Source organism: Anarhichas minor, unplaced genomic scaffold (genome assembly GCF_050575085.1).
Source record: "Anarhichas minor isolate MPS153535 unplaced genomic scaffold, ASM5057508v1 ptg000033l, whole genome shotgun sequence".
NCBI classification, from domain to species: Eukaryota; Metazoa; Chordata; class Actinopteri; order Perciformes; family Anarhichadidae; genus Anarhichas; species Anarhichas minor.
The window spans coordinates 13,453,798-13,475,509 of record NW_027466479.1 but is presented as its reverse complement, the minus strand read 5'-3'; the positions used below and the strand labels follow the sequence as shown (position 1 = coordinate 13,475,509).

Sequence of the window (21,712 nt, the reverse complement as noted above, 5' to 3'; positions counted from 1 at the left end):
ACTTCAGCGGGATTATGCCTTATCCGACCTCAGCATCACCAGCCCTTGATTGTCTTCCTTCAGGATGGTGTCCAATCGCCAAAGACGTTGCACTATTCAAATTTGTACAATGTGTAATAAATTATTTTGAAATTCTAATGAAGTCTCTCCTGATTAAATTACTTTTATATGACTGTTTTCGACATGCTATACTATGACCGTTTTTGACTTTTTTCGACATGCTATACTATGACCGTTTTTGACTTTCTTCGACATGCTATACTATGACCGTAAAACAGTTTCCCTTACCAGACATGAAAGAATAAAGAGCTGTGTAGTGTCATGCAACAGATGAAGGATCCTTGAGTTGAAAAACTACAAGACACTAAAATAGCCTCACTTCTGTTTTATTCAGTCTATAAAATAGGCTAATACTATGTCATTAAAACCAGTTGTACAAAGAGCATGAGATAATTTTCCAGACATATTACAAAAATGTATTTTTTTCCTAAAGTTTGAAAAGTACAAACACTTTTTTACAAAACAGCAAAACTACATAGTATTGCACAATCTTTTCATATATCTCCAAAGTATAAAGTTATCAATCTCCATCTGCAGGACAAAAATAAGAAAGAATAAATTAAGACCTTGTCTTAAGCATAATTCTTTTAAATTACAGAACATAAATAAGAATAAACTCTAGGTAATTGAATTTAGTCCTTAGTGAACAGCAGTAATTTAAGCGTAAAACAAATTCTGGAAAAAAAAAAATATTTGAACAAATACTTAATAAAAGTGCATTTCGATAGTCAAACTGCCCTATGTGGCTTATTGGGGAAAAGAAGATTGTTTTTTGTTCTGAAACAGAAAATATATGTTATGTACACATTTAAAATATACAGTGGGTATAAGTGCTTTAAAATAATTCAAATCTGTACATATTTAAAGTATGTATTCCTCTTTTGGCAGGATGAACTCATCACAGACAAGCTTTGACCTCATTAACGCCGGGCACGCTTACACGAAAGAAGTTAAATAGACAGGAAAACCTGAACTCTTCATCACGTTCCTCACAGGTAACACTTGTGTAATGACTTAATACAATGTAGATGTGGTTACTGCTCTTCACAACTCTACCTGAGTCAACTGAGAGGAAAAGGCAGACACTCAAAAAGGCAGGGCGTGAAAATATGAAAAGAAAGGAGAGAAGAGATGGAGGGAGTGAATCTCCAATCAGCTGTCAATCTTTGTTGCCTTTTAATGTCTACCACAAAAATAATAACGGAAGTTTTCTGACCCGGTTAAAATATATCACTATTCCACTGCCCTGTTTTTCCATGGGACTTTGGGATATGTAATGAAATAAAAAGACACAATGCTTCTTTTGCTTAATGTCAGCAACAGTCTCGCAGGCCTTCAATGAGGCCTTCCCTTATGGCCTATCTTTCAGTGTTAATATCAGTCTAAGCTACTGATTCAGGATCTGGGTTGGCAAGCGTCAAACATCAAAAGAGTGCTGATCTGAGACCCGTTCGCATCTTTTAAATTAAGATACGCGTTTCTGAAACCTAACCGCTCCAGAGTCAGTAGTCCTGTTCTTCTTCACTTCTCCATGCATGTAGCTGTCTTTTGCATTACCCATAACCTAACCTTCAACAGTCTCATCATTTGTTAAGGTGAGGAGAAACTTCTTCATCCTCTCTTCTACTTCTCGATGAGGCCTGCTTCTTTGATCTTGGTGTAGAAGAATTTCTCCAGTAAATTGGCACACTTGTAGTACTCGCTTTCTGGAGGGTTGTATTCCCGACAGTTGGTGAAGATACGCTGCATGTCAGCCATGAACAACTTGCGTGTCGTGTAGTACCTGGTCTTCAGACGCTCGCTCATTGTCTTAAGGTCTGTGAGGGGAAAAAGTATTTTGAATTTTTGACCATTGATTGAATATGTACGCTACCAAACCAAGAGCTCTTCTCTTAATGCACAACGGACATGCGTAGTATTTATAAGTACTTATTCCAAAAGACCTGCGCTGTGATCTAAAAATTCAAGAGGACACAGCCTCAATCCCAGCATGCATCTGCCCTGATGATGTGTCCTGTGAACCTCATCTGCAATGTCTTACGCCTCAGTTTTAATTAATTATTGTAAATAATTAGGTCTGCCTATTGGTAAGTGTGTTCCACTTTAAATCCTCTTATACTTCAGACACATACTGTATACTGTATACATACCCATGGGGAAGCGAATGACTTGGTAATACCCGGGTGCCTCTGTTTTCTTCACTGGCTCCATGAAAGGCCAGGCATTCTGGTGACTCTAAGACATAACGATCAGTCTGGTAAGAATAAAATGTGTGTATGTGTTAAAAGAACACTGCATAATGGGTACGTGTGTGCCTAATCCTCACCTTCACATGCTGGAGGATGGTCTTCAGAGTGCTGTACAATTGATCTGGGTCCTTCAGTTCCTTCCTAAAATACAGTAAGTAACAGAAAACATTATCAAATGAATAAGCCAAGTCATTGGGTGAAGCAATGGTAAGGCACTCTGCTAAATTCAAATCCTGTACAGTAGAGTCACACTCACCCTTTGCCCACAGGCTTCCAGCCAGTTTCACCTTTTGATATAAAGAAACTCAAATTAACCTCATATATCATACTAAAGACATCCATAAATGTTAGATACAATCCTAACGTAGTGTAAGAGAAAGATATACTGCCTACTGTGAAGTCAATATTGTGAGTAACTTACGTATGCCAGGAATGCTCTCAATGGGAATCTGCCGAACTCCTTCCTTAAAACAGGAAAGCCCCGGATAGACCTTTCTGATCTGAGCCTGCTTCCTCTCAATCAGCTTCTTGATGATCTGAGGGAGACAATAAAAAAATGAGAATAAAAAGGGTAGTGAGTGAAGGGACAAAAACAGAGAAGGAAGGCATTTAAACAATTCAAATGCAAAAACACACACCTCCTTCTGCTTCTTGATAATGACAGAAAACTCTGTGTAGGGAATGCTGGGGTTGAGTTCACAGCCCATGAGTGTGGCTCCTTCATAGTCCTTGATGTAGCCCACGTATTTGGCCTTGGGAACCTTGATATCCTTTGAGAAACCCTGAGAGGGAAGATATTTCTGTATTGTTAAAGCTGTACATACACTGAATCATACCATTACAAAAATGAGCCCACTTACAAAGCATCCCCCATCTCATTCTTGATTTATATTCTTTATGATACTTTAAAGACCAAAAAATGGAAGTAAAAGTCAGTGAAAAGCAGTACAAATGCTGCAAAGTGATAGTAATTATACTTGTGTGTCAGTAGTTTGAAACTAAGCAGATTGCAGCAGTATCAGAAATAGCAAATTTCAAAACAATATCCTAAAACAAGTTTTTTTACACTGGACACAAGTGAAATTGTCTAAATTGAAACGTTTTTTTTGTTTTTGCAGATCATTTAAATCTTTATATTTAGACACGGTTCAGTAGAGAAGTGGGATAGAGAATGTGACCAAAGTCACCACAGTATTACGTGAATGTTACATGCACTTTAATGGACACAACATGTTACCTGTTTCTTGAAGTAGCCAATGGCGTACTCATCAGCGTAAGTGAGGAAGTTGAGGATTTCATGCTTTATGTGATATTCCTTCAGGTGGTTCATTAAATGGGTCCCATAACCCTGCAACCGCACAGCCAAAAAAAGGCAAAGGTCAAAACTGACCAATCAGACAGCATGAATTCACCAAGCTAACACACAGAACGTGCTCTCACCTTGACCTGTTCGTTGGAGGTGACAGCACAAAAGACAATCTCCGTAAAGCCCTGCGATGGAAACATTCGAAAGCAGATCCCGCCGATCACACGGCCATCTTTGATAAGTGACAACGTCTTGTGCTTGCTGTAAAAAATAAATAAATAAGAGATTTTAGTCAAAATGTACATCCAACACATCTCTGAATGTGATGATTAAGTACGGTTGCACTCACGGATCAAAGACCAGCCGCGTGATGTACTCCTTGGGCATGCGAGGCAGCTGGTGAGAGAACACATTCTGGAGGCCGACGAGCCACATCAAGATCCTCCTATTGGGCTTCTGGTTCAGGGAGTTACCGATAACGTGGAATTCAATCACACCCCTGCGCTCCTCTAGACGAGCAGCTTCATCGCGTGCAGAGTGAGCTGACAGCAGGCTGGTCTGCACAGGAAGGAAGGTATTAAACAATGATGATCACCTTTGTTCCTTTCGTCACTGTCTCTATCAGAGGTATTGATATACATTGTCTTCATAAAGTGTGAACAGATTGCTATACACCACTCCGCACTACTGCACATCACTGTTTCTGAAACTATCCTGGATCTTGGACTTACAAGTAGATCATTAACAGTATCAAGCAATGCCAGGAGGGAGATACTCAAATGTAGTCAAACATAGATGTGTTTCTCTTCCTTTTATCTAATACATTTCCTGCCAAATGAATAACATTATTTTTATTACATGCAAAATGATAATTTAAAAACAGTATCGTGTTTTATCAATATTTAGGCTAAAAATGTGTTTGACGTCAATAAAGACAATGTTTTCTTCATCCAACTCTAACTGTAAGTCAATGGGAACTGGTTACCTCTGGAATGGCGGCAGGGTCGGTGATGGTTGCCATGACCTCATTGATGAGCTCCACGGGGATGTCACCCACTACTCTAGGTCTCTTGCTTTCCTCATGGGGGAGAGGCTCAGTGGGTTTACGCTTTTCTCCAACTGTGATAATGCATGGACACAGAGGAAGGTATAGCTATCTAAGACTTTTATATTTGCAATCTATATTTTGGCACTCTTCACACTTTGTTTTGCAACTGCTGCACAGAAATTTCTTCAGGATGAATTTAGTTTTATCTTAGTTTATCTTCCTCGTTAAATGTCTCTTTTAAAACGCCTCAGTAGTCTAGTACTGTATCTCAATACAAACAAGAAGTTACCCAGCATTTAAGGTTAGCTTACTATGGGCTCATCTCCAATAGGCCCTTTTCACAGCGGCCATTTTGAAATCGCTAAAGTTATTTATGGTCCCATTCTTCCTTGCTTTCAGTATGTTAGGCGCATTTCTGGGGTGTTTTTCACTTCTGTTTCTTGGTACAGCTTTAAGGCCAAGATTCAAATAAGTATTTGAGGAAATGCGTTAGTTTAAACTTTGGGACATTCCATTATAAAAATAAGATTTCTTTGAATCAATAGATAGAATTAAAGTAGTCGGATGGGGACGATGCATCTTTGTTAGCTAAGAAGGTTCAGGTGCAAATGCCACAATAACACATAAACAAATGTAAAACACAAGGCTAACTCTTCCCTAGTGCTCACTGTTTACTATGAGATGCTATGTAATGACATGGAATCATTGTAACCGTATGAGTAATTACAGGTTTGACTGTCATACCTGGGTTTGGCTCCAGTGCAGAAGCTGTTTTCCTGGCAGGACTCACACTGCCGCAGGTGGATGGGTCCACTGACACAGGGCTGGTGCTGTAGTACAATGGCCTGGCCACAGGGGGCGCCCTGATAACTACAGAGCAACAGAGACACTCAAGTGACAGTTCTTCGAGTGTCTAAAGTTAGCTTGAGGAATGTGTCTGCGAGGGTGTCTGTTACCTGTGTGGATAGCTATCTGCCCTCCTGAAGCTCCTGCCAAGAAGTCTTGGCTCCAGATCGGAGAACTATGGCTGTACACCTCCTCCTCCAGCATGGACAGGAACCTGAGCCAAAGAAAAGAAAACAACCACAATTTAACTGTTTCAAAGATGGTTGTCAAGCATGCATAGTGCTGACTGTGTAGTTTGATACTGAGGATGGCCATGCATGTGTAGTGCATGAGCAAGCGGCTCTATATTCTAGTCTTAATGGATAATTAAGGTTGCGGTGTATCCCTTTGTATTTAATCTCAGTTTCTTTTTCTTACTTGGGAAAGTGTGTGAGGATGAGTGTGCGTTTTTCAGGCGGCAACTTGTCCTTTTCCTGTCTTGCCTGCTCCAGCAGTTGTTTTCTCATCACAGTGAACACTGAACGCAACAGCGTCCGGCCGAAGATCTGAGTGGTCTCGTACCGGGGTAGACTGTCGCAGAACTGAGGCACATTGCAGTAGCAGAGCCATCTATAACGAGCACACCAGATAAATAACTATGACTGTAAACAGGTGTGATGCATGTTAACAGGATATCTGGCAGGACATCTGGTTAGTGCTGCTACCTGGTGTAGTTGGCTTTGTATCCAGCTGCATCATCATTAAGAACCCTCTGTCGTCTCTGAGAGGGCGTTTCAAGCTGCCAGTAGTTGATTTGGTTGAGAAACATCTTTGCCAGTTCCATTATGGTTTGCCGTTCCTTCGAGGGCAGGTGGCTGAATTTGTACTGGACAAAATTGTTCACCCCCTTTTTTGAAACAAAAATATAAATACAAGGGAAAGCAGACACGATGAAACAATTTGTTTTGAATAGTGTTGTTTTTTTTTATTGCCGTTGATGCTCATGGTAGACATGTGATTACCTGCTCGATGCCGGGTTTTTCAAATGGAGGACTCTCCTGTGCTTCCAACATCGGTTTACCCATCTGTAGGATGGATTTCCTCAACAGCTGAAGAATACGCAGAAAAGAGGAGAGAAGAAATTTTCATTTGCACACAATTGTAAAATCCTGTGTTTGTATATTTTGATTGTAGAACACGAGGCTTACTTTGAAGAGGGAAAAGTAGACCTGTTTAGTGTCAGCATCCTCCTCTTTGTGAACACATGTGTAGAGATACTCCACATCCAGGACAATACCTAAAAGTCTGTTCATTTCCTCCTCAGAAACATTTTCTAGATGGGTCACATGATCACCTAGGGAGGACAGAATACATTTTAAAATGGTATATCCCATACTCAGTTTGGTATTATTATCAGCTGTGGCTTCTTTCCTAGACTTGCTGACATACCCAATGTGTGAGAGCAGCTCCGGCAAGGCTCCTGCAGGTTGACTGTGCTGGACTGCTGGTCAGTCCGTGGGGGTGTAGGAGGGGGGTTTTGACTTTTCCAGCCGTTACACTTACAGGCTCCCTCAGCCTAGGAAAAACACAGTGTAAATGAGTACAGGCAGGAATACAGATGAGGGTAGACCCACTTCAAATGAACCACCTTTTTGATCTGTGAAACATATGATTCATATTCTATAGTGAGTGAATAATAAAAAAACGCTGAAGTTGTATTGATATTGGAAGAAAAAAAAGCATAGATTAATTGTTTTTCGAAATTGAAATTATTTGTTGTTTGTAAAGTTGGCTATGGTGCTTTGTGACTGTCAGGTGGAGTTGCTGTTATCAGTCACTTGCATACTTTATCTGATTTTTAACCAGTGCCATTAAAGTAAACAGTAGGCTATATCTCAGGCACTAAACATACAGTAAATGGGCCTTAGCAGCGTTAATACATTTTAAAACTTGACAAATCCGCTCAGAAAAATAGATTTGTTTCGACCAACTTTGTACAATATCAGGAGGTGGGGTGAGAAGGCCTGTCAGCGGCAGCCGGAGTTGCCACACTGCGCATGCGCGTGAAACAACAACAAACTCCGCCCCTCCAGCAGCTGTCACCCTGTCAAAACAAAGACCCCGTCCCTCTCTGCAGATGATATACTGCATAAAAACAATAAAAAATCCTCTCTGTTTAACACTGTCGTTGACAGTCGGCACGGGGACACTGTATCAGTCCAGTGGGAAGCCTGAGACCGCGCACACACACACACACACACACACAGGGATGTGCACACAGCCTGCTACTCCCAAGTACCAGCGCCAAGCCAATGTTTACGTTCACCGACCCCCCACCTAGACAGAAACATAGTAACGTTGTACATACAGTGGACAACTTACAGCCGGAAGACCCCTACATTACAGTCCTGCAACAATAACGCTTGCATCGACTGGATTATTAATATCGCTCTTACAATAATTGGTTCGTGCATGCAAAATGAAAAAAAAAAAAAATGAAGTGCGGCAATGGCTTCCTTTGCTGCGCTTGCATTTTGTAAACTATTGCAACCAAACCCGTGAAATACGATTGATTGTGAATAAACAAACCGCTGTGTTTTAAAGACAGCCAGCTGCAAAAAAACAGCGTACTTTGCAGGATGAATACACTCCGAGTTTTTCCAGTTTCTTTGGCCGAGGTGAAGAGCGGAGTTGCGCCTTCTTCACGGCGATACGTGCGGATCCTCCAGCGGCGCCGGAGCCTTCCGTCCCCCCGGCTCCAGGAGCGGCCGGAACCAGGCCCGCTGCCCCGATGGCCGGCGAACCTTGCTGAATCCCAGCGCTGTCGGCCATGATTCACACGGAACCCCGACGGGACCCCCGGCCCGGGAAATATTCGTTCTGCCGTCAGTTCTATTCCACAAGCGGAGGATCAGACATGGCGCTCATCCTTATTTTCAATTTCTCACTGTAGGCCCATTTTCCTCCGCTAGGGGACTCAACCGGGATAGGCCAAATCCACTACAACTCAGAGAGGAGAGGTCACAAAATGCAACCGTTCGTAGCAAAATTTCAAGGTCAAATGTAGGAGAAGAAATGTGTATTGCCACGCGGATCCATGTCTGAGCACAGTGTCTGGTGAATAGTGGTAATTTCATGCAACATGAATACCAATACCTAATCATTTATAGAATAGTATTACAATTATCATTAAAAATACAAAATTGTTGTAACAATTCGTTAAAAGCCCTGAATGAAATAAATCATGGGATCTAATCAGATTCTGACAATTATTGCAGAAAAATGGTTAAAGGTCGGAGATGTCTAAAGAATAAAAAAGTGTTTCTCAATTCCATGTCAAGTTGAGAGGCGTTGAGGAGAAATAAACAGTAAGTCATGACCTATAATAACCAAACATGAAGAAGAAAACATATCACAGCATCATACACACAGCAAGATTACAATAATAAATGATCACATTTATTTCAGTGTTTATTTGGTCATTACATACCAGAACTGTCAAACGCTTGCATTTAAATGTTTTTGGCTGCAATTAAGTGTTCACGGCAAAAAGAAAACATACAATTTGCATCCTTATAATTTGTTAATTCATTTATTCATGAATCACCATCGTGCCAGCTGATAGTTGTTACACTGTTCCTACAATATCGTCACGCGGTTACTGAATTGTTATGAAGGGGCAGACAGTTGATTAATCAATCCGTATTGTATTTGTGTCCGACTCCTCGAGAGCTTTTACAACCAGTGTTTCTGGATGGTCGGGTCTAATAACAGGGAAGAGTGCTGGACAAGTCTTAAACAACAACAAAATAATTAGTGAAATGCAAGAAAGAGATAATGTTAAAAAAATAGAAACCAAAATGTTTGGATATTATTTTTTTTTCTTTTGAGAAAAAGATACAAGACAGACGACTAAATAAATGCAATTTCATTTTTTTGTTAATAACACTACATACATTTAAGACCACCACTAATTATAATTTAACCATTTGTGTGAAAAAAGGAACAGCAACAAAACTCCAAACCCAGATTGTAGCTGTTTTTTTCTGCTAACTGTACAGTATTTTTTAATGATTATCTAGACAACTCCCTAGCAAGCATTAGTCCTGTCACTGGTAAATCGAAAAAAGGTAGACTACACTGCAACACCCTATTTACAGTATATTATTTATATATTTATATTTATATATATATATATCACACTGGCTGTAATTATGACAAGATATATTCATGAGCATCATTAGTGCAAGGCATGAGTAAGACCTGTAAAAAGAGTTATTGATCACATATATGTATGCATGTGTGTGTGTGTGTGTTTGTGCATGTGTCGCTATGTGTAACATTATAGTGAGGGATCGGGACAGGAAAAAAAGTGTGCTCTCAACATAAGTGAGGGAGAGTTGTAACAGACTCTGTGCGTGTGTGTGTGCGTGCGTGCGCTTATGTACAATTATGTTTAGGTCTGAGTTGAGACCGAAGAAGTCAATGTAATGTGTGTGTTCATGTGCAAATGTGTGTTCAAACACACACACACACACACACACACACACACACACACACACACACACACACACACACACACACACACACACACACACACACACACACACACACACACACACACACACACACACACACACACACACACACACACATAAATGGGCACGTGTGTGTGTGTGTTTGTTTGTGTGAGTCTATGGATGAAATCTGTCATCAGCCAGCCAGCCCAGGCCCAGTTTGTATACACACACGACACACAACTGTGTCTAAAGCACTTCCTAAACAAGAGAAGATGGCAAACAATTATGATTCAAAGGTGATTATGAAGCAGCCTTACATATTGCAACTCCCAACTTACTACCATCACCGTCGCTTTTTACCAGGTGCAAACCCAGCAGCGGTCCAGCAATATTAACACGATGGGAAAGGTAATCTGCATACACTAAATCATCCAAAGACAGAAAGCAAGAGACCCCGGTAGAACCACAGGGACGGGTCTACACAAGATGTATGAAGGGACACTGCATCAGAAGATGGTGACACTGATGTGTCCCTCAGAGGAACATGTGCCTTGTTGTGGAGAAAGCTGGGTGTAACAGGGGTTTATGCTGCACTGCATTGGTCCTTGCAGACACTCAAGTCACAGAGTAAATACTGTGAAACATTGCACAATGCCACTCGGGACAGCTAGAAGCAGGCATGGCTCCAGAATAGAGCCTTAGATAATGTTCACTAGTGCTACTTAGGGTTTAGTGGGGGAAAGGACATGGACAGGCGGCAGAATCTAAAAGGACTACGGTCTACAAATGTTTTCTAACTTTAAGATAAAAGGGTCCAAGTGACAGAGAGGTGTGGAGCTTAGGGTTTGTGTGTGTCTCTCTCTCTCTCTCTCTGCCTTTCCATCTTTATTAGATTCACAAGAATACACCACCTCTTCTCTAATAGACCAATTTCTGTGCTACTGCAGACAAACGGGTTTTAGTTTTTCTATTTTAGGCCATGTAAGTATATAGGTTTGTGCTACCATAGCAAACAATAAGTAACAAAATAATAAAAAAAAACAACAGAAGACTGGTATTAGAAATGCAGTAGTAAAGTCTTAAAGTATCCCAAAAACAGGGAAGTAACCACTTCCTCTAAATGAAACTCATATCTACAAGTGAAGAAGATTGACAATGGAAGGCAAGGAACACTAATGTCTCTAGTATCTGCTGTCATTAATCGATCAATAAGAATTGATAGATGCAACAAGCTGGATAGCAGAAAGCAGGAAAGAATTGTTAAGGGGCTTAACCAGGTAGCAGCAGAACCATGATGGCGGGAAAGAGGCAAAGCCATGTGGAGAAATCAGTGTAATACCATTGACTTGAAGAGGGGTGGGGGGGCAAGGTGGGGGGGGGGGGGGGGGGCACAGGGCATCGTTTCGCAGATCAGAGAATTGGAGATAAGAGTACAACACATTGCATTAATGCGGTGGCATTCAGGGAATCTGCCGCATTAGTTACTGCTCTACAGGTTGGTTGGAAGGAAGGCGTTCTTCACGTTAGTTACTGCAGCACGGAGCCTTGGCTGGCTGGGCAGCTTCTGTCAGGTCCACTCCCCGGTTCCGCCCGCTATTGGGTCCTGGAGGCTGTGGCTCACTCTTCGGCAATCTCTTTGCTGTAGGGAAAAAAAAAAAATGAACAACAATAAAAGAAACTTTAACTTTGCAGGGTGCATAAATTACAAATGGAATATCTTAATGTAAATCATGTCAAATAACAGTGGGATTCATTAATACCTGCCTATCTACGTATATACAGTGATGCAAACACATGTATGGTAGAAAAAGAAAAAGGGGGAGGAGAGCAACCCAGAGTAGAAAAAAGGCAGCGTAATATCATAAAAACATGTGATGAAGGCCTGTGCTGTATGTCTAAATAAATAGGCAATTCTATTTTATATACGCAGATTAATTAGTGTCAGACAGATGTTAAGGAGCAAATTTCATTATATATTTTCAGAAAGAGAAAAAAAAAACATAACTAGGCTTCTTGTGTGTTTTAGCCCACAGTCTGTAAATAGCTATTCATACATTTATATTTCTGACTGATTAGAACTTTTGACCGTTATTGTTATGCAATTACAGTTTCACTGAAAGGTTTATCAAGACAAGCAACAATGATGATAAACTGTTTTACTAGACACTTAAATGCACTCTTATTCAACGAAATACAAGATAATTTAAGGAGGAATATGTTTTAATCCCATGTGTTATCGAGCCTATGTATTGTTTTTTAATTAAATTGTTTATAAAATAAACGCTTACTGCGAGATCGTCATGTTGCTGCCACCGGTGTTTTCCAAAGTAGCCCGTATAATGATCCCAAATTGACGAGAAAAAAGGCGTTAGTCGCCGTAACGCGGGTTGTTTGCATCACTATACATCTATATATCTGTACCACTCTGGAAAAGTACTGTCAAAATCTATGAATAAAGTGTCAATAATTACCCACCAATAGCCATAAATATCTCATTCACGTTCATAGATGTCTTGGCCGATGTCTCCATGAAAAGTAAGCTGTTGTCATCTGCGTAGGACTGGGCATCCTGTCAACACAACGTCAACACCAGGAGTTTTCAATATGACATGCATTCAGTGACAACAAACAACAATTAGATGGTGGTATAGAGACTGCAAGTCCTGGTAGGGAAGACTAATGCAACTAATCACTTGTTGCGTACGTTCTGGATGTAATAACATTAAACCAAACAAAGACAAAACCAAGATATCCATGAGGAGAAGTAGTAGATCAGTATTCACAAGAAATGCAAAAACTAAGACCGAGTGTTAAGACAGCTGTTTGTTTGCTCTGACCTGGAAGTCAACAGCTCTCTTGCTGGCTAGGTCAGCCTTGTTGCCTGACAGAGCGATGACAATGTTCGGGCTAGCTTGTCTTTGCAGCTCCTTCACCCAGTTCTTTGCCCGCGCAAAAGACTCCTACAAGTAGAAGAACAGTGCAATCTGTCAATACCTTCATGTGATCAGTAACTTCAAAAAGAGATTTCCTTTCAAAATCAGACATTTCCATATCGGCCACCAGCTGGATTTGAACTACAGCTTGTTGTTCTGAAGTAATTACTCACTCCATCTTGAGGGCATGATTATGGTAAGTATCATCTGTACAACTGTAATAGTGAAAGTAAGACGTAAGAAGTTCGTCAGGGGCGAATAAACGTGCCTCGTTTGTGATGTCGTAGACCACGATGGCCGCCTGTGCTCCTCTGTAATACATGGGCGCCAAACTGTGGTAACGCTCCTGACCTGCAGTGTCCCAGATCTCAAACTTCACTGTTGTGTCATCTAAACACACCGTCTGGGTGAGAAAGGCAGCTGAAAAGACAGAATAAGGTGAGGGGTGAGTGAGTATTAGATAATGAATATTTACACACAATACGTTTTATAATGCTGTGTAAACATTACAGGTCATGAATATATGAAAACAAAGCATCGTCCGTTTTCCCATTATGCGAAATAAACACATCAATTATAATATAACAAAAATTCAGCTTAAGTGAAAAAGATGACTTTTGTCACTCAATTCAGGGGCTACTTTACGAATGTGGTCATAATCCTGACTATAAAATAAAATGGTTTACTTCTACAAATTCTTTGTGACAATCGTGACAACAGCAAAGCACCCAATTGGCTCTAAGGAAGTGCACCTGTCGTAAATATCACATAATTGCATCACAACCAACTGGCAGCCCATGAGCAATAGCTTGGTTTGTTGATATGAAACTCACCTCCTATCGTGCTCTCCTGGAATTCATGGAACTGACCCTTGACGAAGCGGAGCACTAAGCTGGACTTCCCAACAGCTGACTCCCCCAAGAGCACCAGCTTAAACTGACAGATCTTGTTCCCCGCATTGGGTCCATTGGGTCTCGTAGCTCCTCCCCGATTGGCCATGACCTAGTCAGATCCCCCGGTGTCCTGTGTGCGAAACCTCACTATCAGGACTTCTGCTGCAAGAAAGCAAGAGAAGAAAGAGTTTATGGACGATGGACGAGTAATGAAGATGTGTTGAACGTATTACTCCGTGCAAAAAGACAAAATAATCAAAACCTACTGAGAGTTATTATTTTGTGCGAGCAGTTAGTGGTGGTTTCAAGAAATACGGTAATATTCAGCGTGAATTAGAGATATTGGCTTGATCTGCCAAAGGTTGACATGTATAAAATGCATTCAAAACGTTAACACTGGGAGAAAGTAGCGAGACCAATCTACATGGCGTAAGTGAACAAGGTGCAGACTATGTTACTCAAACTGTGCAGTATACAAGTCTAAGTCGTGGCCTTTTCACTGGCTTGCCTTACTCAACATGTGATATTGAGCATTTCTAGAATTCTGAAGAACATTGGGAGAACAGAATCCAAACATTAAGACGTTTAGATGCAGTTCAACAAGACTATAGAATAATAAATCAGTGTACTTTGCCAAATAAGGGGAGTGACAATTTGTGGTCTATTTAGAATAAGATCATGCAATAAATAAGAAAGAAATACATAAAAACAAAATTGAAAAAAATGTATAAAATAATACAAACTAGAGCTAGACTAATAACAGGGTATTAGTAGTACTGCACATACTTAATATGGAGGCTCTACTTTAAGCACCTTATTACAATGGATCAGTTTAGTGATTATTGGTTAAGTCCTTAATTCATATTTTTGGGATATATCTATGTATTGGAGTAACAGCAGCATAGTTTGAGACGCTCTCTTTTCTATTATTAATACATTTGGATAGTCTCTAGCCCCACCTGTCAAACTGTCAATAACAATCATGTGAACTGAAAACAGAGCCAATTTAGTGAAAGTGATGCATTTCACACCCCTACTTTCAAATTACAAATTGAAGCTTTAGCCCTGTAGTATCACACTTTTTTTACATCTTGCATTTTACAAGTTTTTGCAGAAGTTTCATATATTTCATATATACAGAGCTGGCTTCTGCAGAACTTCCACAACAACAACAACACTGCAGTTTTTGTAGCATCCTTTTAGTCATGTTTTTTCACTGCAAAAGGAGAACATGTCGCAAATTTCACGACTGAAAGCAAAAAAAAAAAAGTTTACATTAAAATGATGCATCGATTGAATTCAAATATTATCAATCAATTATCAATGTGTTCACAATGTATGCTATAATTCCTTGCTTTTTGTCTTTCAGTTATAAAAAAGTAAATAAATTTGTGAAATGATGTTTAAAAGTCATTTCAATACAGCCAATTACCTCTATGGTTAAAGCACCTCAAACATGCATTTAAATATAACTGTCATTGTTGACATTCAGTTACAAACACAAGTAAGCGTTCCTTGACTTTACATACGACATTATCAAAGAGGAAGCGCCACCAAAACCAAAACCAATTCCATAAATCAAAGAATCCCAGAGTTTCACTCACCCACATCACTTGGAAGAAGGTCTGTATGGATACATGCCACACATTCATGCATTGCTTAGTAACTTACTTAGGATCGAACTGCTGACTAATTTGTTCAACAGATGGCTGTTGTCAAGAGGTAAATGCTTCTATGTCCGATTTGCCAAAAAGTTTCCCGAGCATGATCTGTTGAATATTATCCCTGATCATTCACCGTGTTCACCCTCCCACCAATTCCTTATCCAGGAGATAGATAATATGCGTACTAACAAAAACACAGATACCGTATCATACTCACATATGCAATACAGTACAATGGCTATGCAAAAAAAAAAGCATAGTAGCTAATTGTTATATTGTTCTCTGTGGGGTGTTCATGTTCTCAATAGTTGAGTTTGAGGCCAGAAAAGTCAGACATTATTTTTATGTTGCAATACCAAAGGATCTGCTGATTTGTTTACAACATACGGAGGGATTTTGATCAAAAACACCTGTCAAAGCATTGTATTAAAATACCCCAAAAGATCAGGAATGGAGGAATGACAATTTCCTCTTGAATAAACCAGACCCGAGAGATCGTTTCCGAGGTACTTAGGTCCGACATTTATCCTTTAACCAAGAATATTTTACAATAATTATTTTAAACGCAGACAAGCAAGAAGAAAACAACAATGCATTATGAACTGCTGCGTAAAAACACTGTCAACAAACGCTGCGCACTGCAATGCTCACTAAATATGTGACTGACGTTAGTTGACTGTAAACACACTTTACTCCTGTTGGCTGTAGCCAGTCATCTGTTTGATCTCAGACGGGATGGCAGTTTTCAATTTGTTTTGTTGTCTAGCTCGTTGGTTTAGCGTACTTGCTGTTAGCCAACCATAGCTTTTTAACTGGACAATAACATTGGCGTTAGCCTCCCAACCGCTCAGCTAACAACGACGCATAAAACAAATACGGTGGGTTAACAAGATAGTCGTTGTATGGCTAGAAAACGTTATCAAAATGAAATGTTGTGCTGGTTTGCTTAAGTTATTTAATGGGGAGTAGACAACCCTCAAATAATAAGCACCAACATTAGCTTGCTAGCACTATTAGCATTCCACCCACTGATATGATTCCAACCATTTAGTGTTAGCTGTTAGCTGTCACACAGTCAACTGTTGGCAACCCCCAGACTTCACTAGCACCTTGCTAACGGCACCACGGCAACACAAAGAGGAACAGTTGTACTCGGCAAGACGTGACAAAGGCCTGGATTTCTGCATTCCCTTAGCTATCAAACATCTCCGACATTAGCTGGAGGCAGCTAGCCACAGAGCTAGCTAACGTTAGTGCCCGATGAGCGTTAGCTCGTCAGCTGGACACCACAACTCGTAGATTCATGTCAAGTACACTACCTGAGAGCCGACGATGTTTGGGACTTTAGATACCACTGCTGTAGTATTTACACAAGGAGCCTGGGACACTGTGGTGGGGTGATGTTGGGAAACCAAGAAAATAATTTCAACAACCCCGTCACGTCTCCTCCTTTCTTTCTTTCTTCTCGCAACTTCCCCTTAGAACCAAAACACAAACAAGTTCTTCCGCCCCCCTCGTGCCACGTCATACAGCACGCCTGCGCTCCAGAAATGACTTTCTGATGATGTTACCAATAACAATAACTGCACCTTTGTTTTTTTTTATATATATTGCACAATTATATATATTGATAATATTGCATTGTTAAACAGTCACATTTGATATTGGTATTTGATATAAATATGCCTTTATGTCGTTTATAAAAAGGAACAAAACTGAGGTGGGAGACAAAGAACACTGTGATGTGTCCATAAATACAGATCAATATTTATGTCTAGATAAGGCAGGTTTTGTTATTAATAATAAACAATCTACTGATGTTTAAAGCTGTAGTTCACAACCATCTTGGTTTGTGACCCATTCTTTTTTGACCCCCATCACACAAAGTTGCGAACAGATCAATGATTTTACCTTTTTAAACTATTTCATTTTTATAAAGTATAGTATCATACATGCAATATTAGAGTTACAGTATATATGGTACTATCATGCATTGTATCTATATACATATATATGCGTGAATGTATGTATGTATACACAAGTACATTGGAGGTAAGAGTGATGTGATGTTTGAGCAAGACACAGCGAAAAGTGGAAGTGAAACAAGCCTTTTGTGACGTATTCTAAAAAAATGTAGATTACATGAACACCCATCTAGAATCATTATCTAGAAACACATGTGATCAATATATAAGCTCCTGCCTGAAATCTATCACATGGGGTGAATACATATGTATGCGAATGGTAAGTATTTGAATGAAGGTCTGCAGCATTTCACAGCTGGCTGCTATGACAGGAGAGAACTGTAGTACAGTGACACAGCCAGTAGGTGGCGGTATAGCAAAATTAATCTCAGAGTTTAACTAGGCGAAGAAAGCTCCGCCCTGATTCTTCTTCTCTTCCGGTTAAGGCCATATCAGCACGTTTTATTTATTGTGGAATATATATATATTTATATATGTATCCCTCGTTAGTGTTGTGGCCTATTTTATGACCGGGACATAATAACACGTTGTTTATCTAACGGTCAGTTTCATATAGCTCGCAAAGACTGAACAAACTGAGCAGCGTCCAGTCATGGAGGAGCTAGTGGAGACACCAGAGGAGCAGCTGGCAAAGCAGCACCGCAAGGAAAAGAAAGATATGCAAGGTAGCTAACCTCTACTGTTTTCACGTTCACTGGCAGCTTGTTTGCATCTCATGTGTTGTTTTATTTCTTGGTATTTAGCACGATCCAGCCACCAGCAAGCCAAGTAGTAGTTTGGAAAATGTCATTTCACAAAGCAAACCTACTAGGACAGTGTTGTCATTCTGAGGTGTTTGCCAGTCCTTTTTTTTTTTTTTTTTTTTTTTTTTTTGCAAGTAGCTCACAATGGTTGTAGTTTTAGGGGTACAATTCACATTGAATGAAAAGAAAAGAGCAGATGCACACAGATCTATGGGCTCTTTGTGTCATGCTATGTAGGTTACATTATTTTAATTCATGGAAGGAGGTGCAGCAGCAGCAGATGCTTTTTTATTTTTGTATTTCTTGTAACCAATAAGCTAATATTTAGGTACACCAATGCCATCTGTGAGTGTATTCTTCTTCTTGTTGATCATCCTGGCAATCTAATTTATTTTTAACTTTTCTAACCAACAGCCAGCCCCATATGAGAGCTCTATTCTGTATTTAGCATCGAGGCGTTATTTAAGTATTGTTTTGTCATGACTGCGCTTGTGCTTCATTTTCAGCTAATATCCAGAGCATGAAAAACGCAATCCCCAAAAATGACAAGAAAAGGAGGAAACAGTTGACAGAGGAGATTGCAAAAATTGAGGCTGACCTCAGCCAGAAACACGAGGAAGAATTGATGCAACTCCAATCGACAACCGACACGGAGGTAACTATTCAAATCTCTTGGCTATGCAATAAGAAACATGGCTGCCTTAAAAAGATGTACCCTTTTTAATGCAGTCCCTATATAAATGATTGCACAACAAGTATTTATAAAACACATGTATTGTTCTAAAGTAGATACATATGTGTATTGAAAGTGCACATAGTTGCATTCGATCAGTTGGGACGTACATTGTCAAATAAACAAATGAGCATACAGAGTATGCACAGAATGTTTTGTTTTGTTTGTATCTGATTATGCGAACATAAAGTCTGTTTATTAGACAAATGTCAATGTGCAACATAACCAAAGCTCTCATCACTCCATGTTAAAAGGTGGAAGAGGTGTTAAATGGAGTGGAGACCATGAAGGTGGACGATGGAGAAGAAGAGGAGGGGAAACAATCACGTGTAACCAAGGCCCAGAAAAGAAGGGTGAGATACAGGCTACATCCACACTACTCCGTTTCCATTTGGAAACGTATATGTTTTGCTGTCGTATTGTTTTTTAACTAAGCAACTTCCTGTTTACATCGACACCCACGCGCATGCCCATTGTACGTGAAGAGTCACGTGATATTTAAGTACTAATAAAACATTAGTTGTATTTACATGATGTTCTCCAGGACAAGAAGGCTGCCCAGGAGAAGGAGAGAGAGAGCCGGATAGCAGAGGCCGAGGTACAAAACCTGCAGGGTGTGAGGCACCAGGAGGGTTTAAAGCTTGCTCAGAAACTCGCACAGCAACAGCTTCAGATCAAGGAGATCTCCTCTGATGGCCACTGCATGTATCGTGCCATTGAAGATCAGCTGGCACAGCGTTCAGAGGTAAGTCATCTTGTTACAGGAATATTGTAGCTGTACTTTGAATACCTAATCTCAATGTGAAAAGCAAAAGTGCCGTCTACATTTCTTCCCTCTGCACTGTCTGTTGTTGCTTCAATTGCAAATAGCACAATGTTGCTCTGACAGACTGTCAACAACTTTCAAAGTTCATACATATGTTATTAGCAAAGTCCATACACTGAGTACATATTGTCTTCTGTTTTATTCCAGCCTGGGTCAATCACGAGTGTGAAAGACCTGCGGTCCAGCACCGCTGAGCGCATGAGAGGCCATGCTGACGACTTCCTCCCTTTCCTCACCAACACCAACACTGGTGACATGTACACAACGGGTAACACTATGATCTTTGTTTTGGTTTTCAGAAACAATCCGTCATAGAAATTCCATGATATGAAACAGTACGTTTTAATATGTACGCACAGTAATCTTGCTAGTGTTTGTGTGTTTTTTTGGTTTCCAGATGAGTTTGAGAAATACTGCAGTGACGTGGAGCACACAGCAGCTTGGGGTGGACAACTGGAAGTGAGTTGTTGGAGTTTGTCACAGATGCACTGTGCGGTTACTCTTTGTGCTTTTCAATCTTTTTTTAAATTTTTTACACGTCTTTTCCCCCCCAACAGTTGCGAGCTTTGACCCAAGTTCTTCACTTGCCAGTGGCAGTGATCCAGGCCGACTCCGCAACTATAAAAATCGGGGAGGAATTTGATAGTAAACCCATCACCCTTGTGTACGTTGTATGTATGTTGTTATGTTTGTCAGGGACTCAGATTTCATTAGCATAATTGTTAAAAAATATATACAGTTAAATTAGTAGGAACATGTATTATATGAATAAATATATGAAGCTGAAAACATTACATGTACTGACATGACAGTTTTGGACCCTCATGTGAATATTAAGGCGTTGATGACATCATGGCGATCAGGCAGCACACTAAAGCAGCTGTAGACAGACAAACTTTATAACTTTAATATATGCATTAACTTTAGTAAATGTCACATTCTGATAAAGCCTTACAGAATTTTGAAAGGTTTATCTCGGACCTCTTGACTCACAGAATATATTTTCTCATTGTTTGCAGCTATATGCGTCATGCCTATGGACTAGGAGAGCACTACAATTCTGTGGAGGTGCTGAAGGACCCAGCCAATGCAGAGGACAGCTGAGAGACAGCTCAGTCTTGGTGTGATATTAATCAATGTGTGTAATGCAGAGTGTGTTCACACCACTAAGGGTCCCTAAATACAAACGTATTTGGAGGGAGACCCCCCCACCATTGAAGACAAGCTGACGTTAATAGAGAATATTGCTGCTTTCAGGGTGGCTTCAACACACAATGGTCAAAAGATATCAGTGGAGAGTGTAAAATCTAGTTCTGAAAACACTATCATTGTGCTAATAAAATGTAGCATAAGTAACGTGTTATTGATTTTACACTGGACGGCCTTGGTCCTAATGACCCCCGGAGTTCACTTTAGTCAATTTTGGGAAGCAATGGTGTACAGCCTACCTATCGCATCAGGTGGCACGACTTTAATTTAGTTGCTGAACAAATGTCGATCATTCATGTCACTCCAAATGTCAACAGAGTCACTGAGGGGTTGTTGAACTTCTGCAATGTTTTTGGAATGAACTGAATTGTGGAACTTGTAAATCATATCAATGTTACATAAACATATACAATACTAATAAGGTATGTCACTGCTGTATTTTTTGGGGCATGGTATAACCAGATTTTGAAAGAATACCGTTTTCAGTATTAGACTGTGAAAGCTGGCTATTCTGTTCCTTTAACTTAAGACGATCATACGGCATGCAGGCATGTGCACATCTATTCATTCATGTTTAGCAACAATTATCTGTACAAAAAGATAAAGACTTACCTACACACTACTGTATCAATAATTTATTTACATGGATCGGACATTTTGACCACAAATGGTCTTTCTCAGGCCAATTCAAGTTGTCAGTTTAATAAAAGTTAATGTC

General features: G+C 40.0%; 3 protein-coding genes across 5 annotated transcripts; 1 reads left to right on the top strand and 2 right to left on the bottom strand.

Annotated features, from left to right (window-relative positions):
- Positions 1-370: 370 nt before the first annotated feature.
- Positions 371-8,447, bottom strand: kat2b (K(lysine) acetyltransferase 2B). 2 transcript variants are annotated; one of them, XM_076105452.1, is made up of 18 exons: positions 8,120-8,445; positions 6,938-7,064; positions 6,697-6,842; positions 6,511-6,597; positions 6,214-6,395; positions 5,927-6,118; positions 5,620-5,723; positions 5,408-5,533; positions 4,601-4,734; positions 3,965-4,173; positions 3,750-3,876; positions 3,547-3,657; positions 2,948-3,091; positions 2,731-2,845; positions 2,566-2,596; positions 2,387-2,450; positions 2,211-2,295; positions 371-1,877 (listed from the first exon to the last, which is right to left on the bottom strand). In XM_076105452.1, the coding sequence occupies exons 1-18, from the start codon at positions 8,318-8,320 to the stop codon at positions 1,684-1,686; spliced, it is 2,379 nt and encodes a 792-aa protein (XP_075961567.1). In that variant the 5' UTR covers positions 8,321-8,445; the 3' UTR covers positions 371-1,683. The 2 variants fall into 2 exon arrangements, with proteins under 2 accessions (XP_075961567.1, XP_075961568.1); XM_076105453.1 differs by having other exon boundaries at positions 1,735-1,877; positions 2,211-2,314; positions 8,120-8,447.
- Positions 8,448-8,925: 478 nt separating this feature from the next.
- Positions 8,926-16,991, bottom strand: LOC142964885 (ras-related protein Rab-5A). 2 transcript variants are annotated; one of them, XM_076105456.1, is made up of 6 exons: positions 16,818-16,991; positions 13,775-13,993; positions 13,210-13,361; positions 12,846-12,968; positions 12,484-12,577; positions 8,926-11,647 (listed from the first exon to the last, which is right to left on the bottom strand). In XM_076105456.1, exons 2-6 carry the CDS (start codon positions 13,938-13,940, stop codon positions 11,532-11,534), a joined length of 651 nt encoding a protein of 216 aa, XP_075961571.1. In that variant the 5' UTR covers positions 13,941-13,993; positions 16,818-16,991; the 3' UTR covers positions 8,926-11,531. The 2 variants fall into 2 exon arrangements, with proteins under 2 accessions (XP_075961571.1, XP_075961570.1); XM_076105455.1 differs by having other exon boundaries at positions 13,775-13,996; positions 16,818-16,990.
- An 883-nt stretch (positions 16,992-17,874) lies between these two features.
- Positions 17,875-21,415, top strand: otud6b (OTU deubiquitinase 6B). Its single transcript, XM_076105454.1, has 8 exons — positions 17,875-18,148; positions 18,733-18,881; positions 19,214-19,312; positions 19,504-19,704; positions 19,933-20,053; positions 20,183-20,244; positions 20,343-20,449; positions 20,805-21,415. Exons 1-8 carry the CDS (start codon positions 18,076-18,078, stop codon positions 20,887-20,889), a joined length of 897 nt encoding a protein of 298 aa, XP_075961569.1. The 5' UTR covers positions 17,875-18,075; the 3' UTR covers positions 20,890-21,415.
- Positions 21,416-21,712: the final 297 nt, after the last annotated feature.

Coding starts and splice junctions, on each gene's coding strand:
- kat2b (XM_076105452.1), bottom strand. CDS start 8,320: ATGGCCGACAGCGCTGGGATTCAGCAAGGTTCGCCGGCCATCGGGGCA. Junction 7,065..8,119: donor GAGTGTATTCATCCTGCAAA/GTACGCTGTTTT, acceptor TGTTTTTCCTAG/GCTGAGGGAGCCTGTAAGTG. Junction 3,092..3,546: donor TTGGCTACTTCAAGAAACAG/GTAACATGTTGT, acceptor CTTCCCTCTCAG/GGTTTCTCAAAGGATATCAA.
- LOC142964885 (XM_076105456.1), bottom strand. CDS start 13,940: ATGGCCAATCGGGGAGGAGCTACGAGACCCAATGGACCCAATGCGGGG. Junction 13,362..13,774: donor CCAGGAGAGCACGATAGGAG/GTGAGTTTCATA, acceptor CTGTCTTTTCAG/CTGCCTTTCTCACCCAGACG. Junction 12,969..13,209: donor TCTACGACATCACAAACGAG/GCACGTTTATTC, acceptor TTCTACTTGTAG/GAGTCTTTTGCGCGGGCAAA.
- otud6b (XM_076105454.1), top strand. CDS start 18,076: ATGGAGGAGCTAGTGGAGACACCAGAGGAGCAGCTGGCAAAGCAGCAC. Junction 18,882..19,213: donor AATCGACAACCGACACGGAG/GTAACTATTCAA, acceptor CCATGTTAAAAG/GTGGAAGAGGTGTTAAATGG. Junction 20,450..20,804: donor AGTAAACCCATCACCCTTGT/GTACGTTGTATG, acceptor CATTGTTTGCAG/CTATATGCGTCATGCCTATG.